Source organism: Eschscholzia californica, unplaced genomic scaffold, assembly GCF_041429995.1.
Source record: "Eschscholzia californica isolate CP2 unplaced genomic scaffold, dmEscCali1.0.p SCAF_2, whole genome shotgun sequence".
NCBI lineage: Eukaryota > Viridiplantae > Streptophyta > Magnoliopsida > Ranunculales > Papaveraceae > Eschscholzia > Eschscholzia californica.
Window position 1 is genome coordinate 18,376,731 of NW_028238309.1, and position 10,282 is coordinate 18,387,012.

The 10,282-nt window shown below is 35.8% G+C and overlaps 2 protein-coding genes across 2 annotated transcripts; one reads left to right on the forward strand and one right to left on the reverse strand.

Annotated features, from left to right (window-relative positions):
• The first annotated feature begins 1,198 nt into the window (after nucleotides 1-1,198).
• LOC147556646 (uncharacterized) lies at nucleotides 1,199-2,428 on the forward strand. The gene is made up of 5 exons (XM_086658671.1): nucleotides 1,199-1,240; nucleotides 1,354-1,702; nucleotides 1,808-1,957; nucleotides 2,045-2,262; nucleotides 2,414-2,428. The coding sequence occupies exons 1-5, from the start codon at nucleotides 1,199-1,201 to the stop codon at nucleotides 2,426-2,428; spliced, it is 774 nt and encodes a 257-aa protein (XP_086514797.1).
• Nucleotides 2,429-4,524: 2,096 nt separating this feature from the next.
• Nucleotides 4,525-6,626, reverse strand: LOC147556647 (uncharacterized). The gene is made up of 2 exons (XM_086663656.1): nucleotides 5,851-6,626; nucleotides 4,525-5,752 (listed from the first exon to the last, which is right to left on the reverse strand). Exon 2 carries the CDS (start codon nucleotides 5,670-5,672, stop codon nucleotides 4,713-4,715), a length of 960 nt encoding a protein of 319 aa, XP_086519782.1. The 5' UTR covers nucleotides 5,673-5,752; nucleotides 5,851-6,626; the 3' UTR covers nucleotides 4,525-4,712.
• Between the last annotated feature and the right edge of the window lie 3,656 nt (nucleotides 6,627-10,282).

Here is a 10,282-nt window from a genome sequence, read left to right on the forward strand (position 1 = left end):
AGTTGTTAGCCGCGACTCCATTTAAAAATCTGGTGATGGCTTTTGTTGAGGACAAAATAGATTGGGATAACATAAACAAACCCAACAAGGCTATCTTTGAAATTCTCTGCCTCTATTCTAGTTCGACAGAAAGGTTTACGTTGGCGGGGAAAGAAATGGAACTGAAACCTGAAGATGTGGCCCTAATTCTAGGTATGCCATTGTCAAGAGAGGCGAGAGAAGTCTTCCCTAAAAATCGATCAGTAAAGGAGCCTGAAATAGATTTTTGTATGAAGTACTTTGGTGAAATCCCTGGAATGATATCATGCACACAATTATCCAAAGCACTGAGAGATGCTGTCAACGGAGAGGTAGATGACATGGATGTCATCAGGCTGATCATCATGTATATTTGTGCGAGTGTTTTATTTGCTCCCCTAACAGGTTACAAGGTTCCAATGCGTATTCTCTTCAACTTGCATACAATGGAAGAAATTCAAACTTTGTGTTGGCCAACAGCGGTCCACTCATTCCTAATTGATCACATCAATAAGTATCCCAACGACCCACTGAAAGCTTCAGGGTGCCTAGTATTACTTCCTGTGAGTATGTTTTTTATCATTTAAATTTAAACTTAACTTCATGTGTCTCATACTCTATGTTTTTTATAGGTGTGGTTTTGCGAGCATACTACATGTTTTGATCGACAAGAGAGGTTTAGGGATGAGGTGCCTAGGATCGTCAGGTGGTCTTTGACCAATATAGATGAGACATTTGACCAGAAGCTTGCAAATCTTACTGCAGAACAGGTATACATTTGATCAATGTTAATGTGAAACTGTTTTGTTCTGGTAAACAGAAAAGGAACCATTAAATTGTTTTGTTCTTGGTAAATAAAATTATTTCCTAGTAAATGTTTAGTTCCTGGTAAATAATTTGGTTTACTGTACATTAAACCAGGTCAGTGAATCATTTGTGTACCCCCCAACTGATCAAGAAAAAGAGTTGCTGTCAGCACCAAAGAACACAGAAGTGGTAGATGAATTGCTTCGAAGGATTGAACAGCTACAAAAGGAAAATGCTGAACTTAAAGAAAAACTGCGAGAAGCGTGCGAGGATAGGGATGATTCTTACAAAGCATATAAGGCACTCCTTCAAACCTATTTAGTTCCTGTAGAAGAACAGGTTAGAGGAGAAGATGGCCTAATCGAGGTTACGGATGGTGTGGAGGAGCTACGCAAACGTTATTGTAAGGGAAAAAGTAAGATGGAAGATCCAAAAGATGGAGAGAAAGAGAAAGAAGAGAAACAGAAGAAAGAGGAGAAAGGGAAGACAGAGGAGAAAGAGAAAGAAAAGAAAGATGAGGGGGGAAAGGGTGTAGAAAAAGATGATGAAGAGGGAGAAGAAGATGATGAAGGAGAAGAAAGTGAGGGAGAAAAAGATGATGAAGAGGGAGAAGAAGATGATGAGGAAGATGATGAGAAAGATGATAATGAGGAAGATGATGATAAAGATGATAATGAGGAAGATGAGGAGAAAGATGATAATGAGGAACAAGATGATGACAGTGACGAAGATGAAAAGGAGAAAGATGGAAGCGAGGATGGAAGTGACAAAGATGAGAAAGAGGAGAAAGATGAAAGGAAGGACAAGAAAAATGATCGGAGTAATAAGTATCAACTTAAAGACAGTGACGAAGATGATAGCGATGGCAATGAAGATGGTAATGAAATAGTTTCTATTTTATTTTATATTCTCAGTAAATATTATTCTTTTTCAGTTTTATTCTTTTTCTGAGAAAGTATAATAAGCATGCTAAATGATGAAGGCAATGAGGGAGAGGAAAAAAAGAAAGCCAAGCTGGATGAAGAAGGAAATGATGAGATGGATGATGAAGATGAGGTTCATATCAATTTGTCTAGTGAGCATGCAGGGTGGGTGGATGATACTTATGAAAAAGAGATGCCTCCCAAGAGAGGTAATGTTGCCAAATTATGTGGTGAAATAATTTAAGTTTCCTAGTTTGTTAAAAACATTATTTTTCTGAATATACATTATTTGACAGATATTATGAAGGATGACAGCAATGATTTCCCAAGTTTTGATCTTAACTTGGGGACGCAAATTATTGTGTGGACTCCACCACCACAGCAGGGAGATGATGTTTGCCAAACAGCTGAAGAGAATTTCGCCGATATTGCTGAAATGGGGAGAGCATCGGTGGAAGAAGTATCCAAAAAATTGGATCATGTTGGAACAAGTAGAAAAATTAAATCACCACACGTGAGCCCCCCTAAACGAGTAGTATCGAAGACACAGAAAGGGTCAATTGCTAAACCAACATCTCTTATCAAAAGGGTCAAGGATAACCCCAGAACCCGAAAACAAACATCCAGAGCAGCAGCTGCCATTAAATTCCCTGTGATTGATATAGAGTCGATCACAATGAAGAAACAAGGGAAAGAACCAATAAGTAACTGGAGACAGGGAGGGTTATGGCCCTACGTCCAGGAGAAAGAAAAATCACTAATGCTAGAATTCATGACATACGGGTGGACAAGGTAAATAACTCAGTAACTGGTAAATAATTAAATGTCTGGTAAAAAAAAAATGTATGGTAAACAATTTGTATAGTAAAATGTATATCTTTCTGGAAAATAATTGTGTGGCTGGATGGGATTCTATGTACAGCCTCGAAGTCTGGAACAAGGATAAAGAACATTGCCTGAAAGCCAAAGATTTGGATGAACTTATGATGGTTCGGGGATGTGACTCGCAAATCATAGACTGGTTTGAGGACCACCTTGCACAGGACGCCCGAGACGTGAACAAAGAAGTTGTTTTCCTATCTTCATTGCTTTTTGTAAGTTTCCTTGGCAAACATATAATTCATTTTTAAATGGTGTTGAGTAAATAGTAGTCACTGAATTTAAATCAGCGGAGTATTGAGGCCAATACTGAATTTAAATCAGCGGAGTGTTGAGTAAATAGTAGTCACTGAATTTAAATGGTTTGCAGACCTTGATAAAACAAGGGCGGAGTCAGGCAAGTATTGAGGCCAATTTAAATCAACGGCTGGAAGCGCAATATATCAAAGATCATACTACAACGTTGTGTGCGCCACTGAATACGCCGTACACTGATGACTCATTCGAGGGTCATCATTGGACTCTGCTTGTGTATGAATTTGAAGAAAATGAATGGAAGCACTACAACTCTTTGCAGCGTGACACTAACCTGGCTAAGCAATGCAACAATAATGCAAAGAAATTTGCATCGCAGCTGGCAGAGACATTGATCAAGATGAAGTGCACGCGCAAACGAAGTGGGCAATACGCTAAAGAAAGGATGACGAAAAAGATATCCTATGTAAAGGAGGTTGACTGCCCTCAGCAAGGGGATAGGTGAGTCTAAATTTTGCTTCCTTACTTTAGTAGTTATTGAGTTTATTGAGTTTCTTTAAACTCACATTTTATTTTTGAATCAAACAGTCCAGACTGTGGACTGTACGTAATGCTCCAGTTGGAGGATATCTTCAACATAAGCAACCAGTCCAATTTCCCGGGGTCCTGCACGCAGGTGGAAACTTATGCAGACAAAGCAAGAAGAAAGAGGGTAGAAGTAACTTTCAAAATTTTGGATGAATCAAAGGAGGTATGGAGAAGGTTGATAAATGAAGGTCATAAATAGTTTATGTGAAAATTATGTTTGTGTTTGTTAACTGTTACTAAGTACTGGAAAAAACTTGGAAGGTTTTGTTATTGTGACAATTTGTAAGTTTTGTTATTGTGAAAACTTGGAAGGTTTTGTTATTGTGAAAATTTGTATTGGAAAAAAATATGTTTTCACTCGAAAAAACATGATAATTTTCCATAAAATATGCCGGGAAAACAAAAAATTTCCGGTAAACAAAATTATGTACTTGACATAACTTAGGAAAAAATATCCAAAATTCCGGGAAAAATTTAACTTTCCGTTAAATAAAAATATGTACTCGACCAAACTTAGAAATTTTTCGGAAAAAATCCCGGGAAAACAAATTATTTCTGGTAAATAAAAAAATTTACTAAACACAACTTAGAACAAATTGTACTGAATATATTTTTGAGTAAAATCCACATGTACTGGACAAAACTCTATTATTGTACTAGACACAACAACTTAGAAATTTCTCCCAAAAAAACTTAGAAATTTTACGGAAAATCCACATGTACTGGACAAAACTTAGAAGTTTTGTCCCAAAAAAACCCGGGGAAAAAAATAATTTCCGGTAAATAAAAAAATGTTCTAGACAAAACTTGGAAAAAGTCCCTTCGAGAAAATATATTCTCAAAACATAAAATAATTTCCGGTAAATAAAAATATGTACTCGACTTGACTTAGAAAAAGTAAAATCACCACACTGGAAAAACTTAAACTTTCCGGGAAATAAAAAAATTTACTGGACAAAACTTAAACTTTCTGGTAAATAGAAAAATGTACTGGATAAAACTAAAAGTTTCATATCATGCATTATGTTCAAGCACAATACACACTAACAAAATATAAGATAATACATTGACTTTAAACACAAATACATTAAGTTCGACAAAAGATACAAAAAAAATCAAAGCAGCACAAGGCTAAAATGTGACTCTCTTCAAAAATTTGAAAAGCTCCCAACACTGTAAATGCTTTTCAAAGTTGTAGAGTGCCCCTAGTTTTTGCTGCTGATATAAAAACCATTTCAATCACTAAATCGCTTCGTTGCACGAAGCACGGTTGTGATAAGAGAGCTTCTTACACCTACCGCATATCCGCTGCCTCTTTCTAAAGTTTCCAGAACTTTCAATTCTTACAGAACGTGGTCTGCCTGGACGTTTCTTGGTTAAAGGAGGAAGTATCTTGCTGGCTTCCTCAAACGTTGTTGGTTGATCGAAAGATGGGACAGGATTTATGGAATGACTATAAGTCTTACAGTATGCATCCGTTGTAACAGCGGGATCAAAAAAGGATGATGAATCACCTCCATGCACTTTAATACACAATATGGCATGCTCACAAGGGATACCTTGGACTTGCCACTTACGACATGTGCATGTAAGAGCCCCAAGGTCCACAGAGTGACTCGGCATGGACATTACTTCATACACAAATTTACCTGATTGTATTACCTTCCAGCTACAGGCAACGTTGAATCTAGACTGCATTTTTTCGTTGACCTTAGGGCACAAGAAAGAGTCCCAAGTTGCCGACTCAGTTCTTCTGGCATTCATCATGTTCATAATTTTGATCCTCAACATATCTAGCATTACGGTTATTGGAAGAACTCTCTCATCCCTTATCCACGAATTGAAGGATTCCGAGAGCGAAGAACATATTAAACCGTACCTTTTTCCTGGGAAGAAAACATCAGCCCAATGTTCCGGATTTACAGAGTGAAGAAATGCATCCACAGCATTGCCACCCATGACTACAAGTTCAGAAGTGTACTTCTGAAAATCCGATATAGTAAGGGCTCTAGCCGCCTTAAACATGAGGGATTGGAAATAGTCCGACTTCTTCGCACCATTCTTTACACGTACATTCAAATTGTTTCTTAGATGCCAAACGCAGAATGAATGGTGCGCGGTTGGGAAAATGTTGGAAACTGCATTTATAATACCATTGTGCCTGTCCGACATAAAAGTCAAAGACTCGCTATTATCAACCATTTTCGCCAAGTTACAAAAAAACCAGGTCCAGTTTAGATCATTTTCTACGTCAACGACAGCATAGGCGATAACAAAAAAACCTGCAAAGTACATATGGCAGTAGTTAGAACAGGAAATAAAAAAAAAAACCAGTAAATAAAATTGTGTACCGGACGGAAAATATTGGTAAAATACTTACCATCATTGCCATTCTTCGCTACAGCTGCAAGAATGCACCCATTGTATTTCGTTTTCGCAAAAGTACCATCAACAAATATCAATGGGCGACAGTGCTTGAAACCTTGGATGCATGCTCCAAGAGCAATAAATATTCGAACAAAACGGTGGGAATCTTTATCAACTTGAAGATCAATTAAACTATTAGGGTTAGAACGGGATAGGGCATCAACATACCAATTGAGTTTGGCATAAGAATCAGCTTCCTCCCCATAGGCCAAAGAAATACTCCTGTTTCGAGCCTAATATGAATAGTAGTAGCTGAGTTCAATTCCATAGTCTTTCTTGAAAGATCTGACAATGTCTTTAGTACTTTTGGTCGGATTCTCCCTAATGTCATCGACTATTAATAAGCTAACACTTTCGGTTGATAATCTTGGCTTATTATCTGACATTATAAAATCTTGGCATGTGTGCACAGGGTTGTAAGCTTTTAGAACAAACATTGACCTGGACTTCAGAGGAGCCACAGCGTGAATGGTCCAAGAACATTTTGGGGATTTGCATACGCAAGTAATACGATCAAGATCATTCTTCAAATAATTAAAATTGTACCCGTGCTTTATTGAATAACGTCCAAGTGCATTTCGAAAGGCGTTGGCGCCTCCAGGGAATTCCTGCCCCAAATGTGTAAACAACTCAGGCCAGCTAGCAGACCTTAGAGGTTCAGCCCTGACAATGGCATTACATGCATCCTCAACCAAGAGAGAGGAATTTCTTGAAAAATCCAGTGGGAGACTGCACAAAACAAACATATCATTGACATCAGAATTTAATTTAGGTAAGGAAACAGTTTTGTTTTCGGTAAACATAAATATTTACTGAACATATTCTTGTTCACGGTAAACATAAATATGTACTAACCAAAATTTGAAGTATTCATGTATACTGAACCATAAAACTATTGGATTTACCGTAAAGTAAGAGCTGGTTATAAGTACACAACAATCAACAATATGTAATGACCACGGCCGTGCCTGAGAATTTTGGGGCCCAGTGCAAAATTTTAGTTTAGGCCCTTCGTATAATCAAAATATAAAAAAATTACACACAAAATGACAACGAATTCAAAATAATTTGACTATAAAGATAATTGATCGTTTATTTATCAACTCAAAATGTATTCAAAAAGCATTTGAAGCAAAAAGATGTTACTTAAAATTTTTTTCTCCTTGCATTTTTTGAAGCAAAATTTTTTCAACTTCAGTATATAGAAAAATGCACTCATAAAAGACATAGTACTAATACACTAGTAGTAATTTGGAAGAAGACTTAGGTAAGATAATGAAAAAATTGTTGCACCCACAATTTAAAAAAAGAGTGAGCTAGGCAATCAACAAATTTAAAAATTCTAAACCGCCTAAGCCGGTTCTAAAAAAAACGACTAGCCAATTTGTAGTCTGATTTCCTTGTAAGGAAAGGAGAGAACAAAAGAAAGTGAATAAAGAAGAAATTAGAGAGTTCAACAAAAAAAAAAATAAGAAGAAATTAGAGAGAGAAAGGTAAGGAAAGTAGAGAGAGAAAGAGTTAATAGCTAGAGAGAAAGGAATGTAGAGACTAGAGAGAGAAAAGAAAGTAGAGACTAGAGAGAGAAAGAAATGCGTCAGATTTGGAGAGTGGGCCCCCTACTTTACTTAAATATATACCCAAATTTCCAAAAGTTTGACTTTTTCAAACTTCCTTTTTGTATTTGTAATTGGAAATGTACCGAACAGCAACAACAACAAAATTGAAACTTGGAAAGTATAAAAAAAATTGGGCCTCACGTACGTGGGGGGCCCAGTGCGGGCGCCCTGCCCGCACTGGGCACCGCACGGCCCTGGTAATGACTTCCACACATACTTATTAGACATTTGTTACTGGTTCATATAAATGGCACAGGTAAATTATTATTAGGTAAGGAAACAGTTTTGTTCCTGGTAAATGAAAATATGTACTGAGCAGAGTTTGGATTTCAGTAAATTAAAATGTGTACTCACCAATTTATTGTTTTTAAGTAAAACAATAACGAAACAGTAAAGTTCAAGTTAGTTCCAAACTTACTTATTAGATGCTTGATTGTGGTTCGTCATTTCTGATGATGTTGCAGCAGAAGTAGATGAAGTATAGCCAAAAAAATCACGATCCAACCTGGATAGAGAGAGAAAATAAAGAAGGTATGAAACGATAATTTAAAGAAAAGAAAAAACAAAATATCCATTGTATACTGTTACAACTAAGTTGAAGTTTGTTTCACCAGAGAGGACGTCGTGCAACAATGTCCCCAGAAAGCATTCCTTCAATATCCATTGTATACTGGAGGGAAAAGAAAAATGAAGAAGGTATGAAGAAGGTATGAAAAATGAAGAAGGTATGAAAAATGAAGATGATAATGCCTTTTAAGGTATGAAAATATAATGTACAGAATAGAAAAATATTCCTTTCACTTTGTCTGTCATTTTGGAATGTCAAAGTCTCATTTACAAAAGGCATTATCCTCTTCCTTAAAAGGCATTATCATCTTCCTTAAAAGAACAAATGGAATATTCAGCTTCCTTAAAGTCTATCATTGAAGACAAATAGGATTTGCTCATTTAAGAGGAATTACCTGAAAAGGTTGGAAGATAAGAGCAGATTCTGGTTGGAAGATATTAAGACAGTGGGTGGTATAAATAGGTTGGAAGATGAAATTTGAAAACTTTTAAAAGATTTTGAAACTGATCAAATAGAGAAAGAGCGGGATCCCAAAAATTTCGACAAAAAATTTGGCAAAATGGGGGGAAAACTCAGCTTTAATGGAGGATAATTTAGAGAGAGAAAGAAAAGGAAAGAAGGAAGAAGCAGATGGCGCGAGATATGGAGGAAGGATGTGATTGCCTGTGAGATAGGGACGGGTATTTAATGATCCCTCAAAAAACGTGGGAGAGAGAAGGGCTGGGTCAAGTCGAGGGGCAATAAAGGAAGAAAATTAAAAAAAAAAAAAGCTAAACAAATATTTTCCCTGACATTAGGACCTGCCCCTCATTTTTAGGCAACTTAGGATTTTTTTTCATTTAACCCCCCACTTTTTGGACCCCTGGCTCAAAAATCCAACTTTAGATAGCTTTCTTAAGCTTTAGTTAATTTCCTTGCTTTTAGTTAGTTTCCAATTTTTTTATAATTATTAATTTTATTTTTCTTAAACTATACTCCCTCCGTCCCAAAAAGAATGACCTATTTTGAAAACCCAACTTATTAAGGGAACATCATTAATTAATGTTTGACTTTCAAAAATAACATGGTTTTTCCAATTGTATCCTCGTTAACTATTATAATTTACAATGAAAAAGTTGAACTTACCTTTAAATAAAGTTGTCATTAAATTTATAGTAGTGGGTATTATTGGAAAGAGAGAAAAGTTTCTTTCTTTATTTTTAGAAATATGACACTAAAATGGGACAATCCAAAATAGAAATTAGGTCATTCTTTTTGGGACTGAGGGAGTAGATAGCTTTCTATTTTAATTAAAATCAACTTTTCATTATTTAAACTCTAATTCTAACCTGAATAGAAAACAAATAAGGTTAAGAAGTTATATAAATTTTGGTAGTCGGGTTTTCTTACAAACTACAATCTCATCTTTTTTTCTTTCATACATTGAGAAAGATGTATACTATTAGTAATGAAGTTATTATACAACGATTTTGGAAAATGAAAACTCGTCGAGAGCAACTATAAATATGTAATTAGTAGAACTTTTATGAATCAATAAAAGTCATTTTTTTTAGAATATAAATTTGTTATGTCATTTTACTGAAATGTGCCCCCACATCAAAAAAATCCTGGCTTCGCCACTGTTTATAGAGTCTTTTAGTTCCTTCTCACCAAACTTCAGATTTAAGCGGATAATAAACCTTTTTGCAAGTTCAATTTTTCTATTAAGCTTTGAAGTGTCATGTGTACAAATAAAGCTTATAAAAATATCTACATTGGGTACATCCAGAGCCGGCCCTAGATCGCGATGGGCCTAATGCAAATTATGAAGCTGAAGTCCTTTACTTTGAAACAAAAAAATTACAAAATTTTGTTACCTTATTCCTATTAAAGATGTGTGCCTATTTTTAGGTAACATCGTTCGGATGTAGCAACTAATATTTATAAAATAATTTCTTGAACAACTTAAAAACAATGTTTTGTTTAATAAAGGTCGCGGTTTTGGGGAATAAAAAAATTTCTCCGGAGAATAAAGATTTTAGTAAATAAATATTGACTCAGAGCATATTTTTTTTAGTCCAAAAGTTGACTTGATCAAACATTGCCCCATAATCTTCATCTTCTCTCTCCCGATCTCTCTATATCTCTCCCTTTCTCTCTCTTACCCTCTATCCCTCTCTATTTCTTTCTTTCTCGTATTGCTCTCTCTATATCCCACTCTC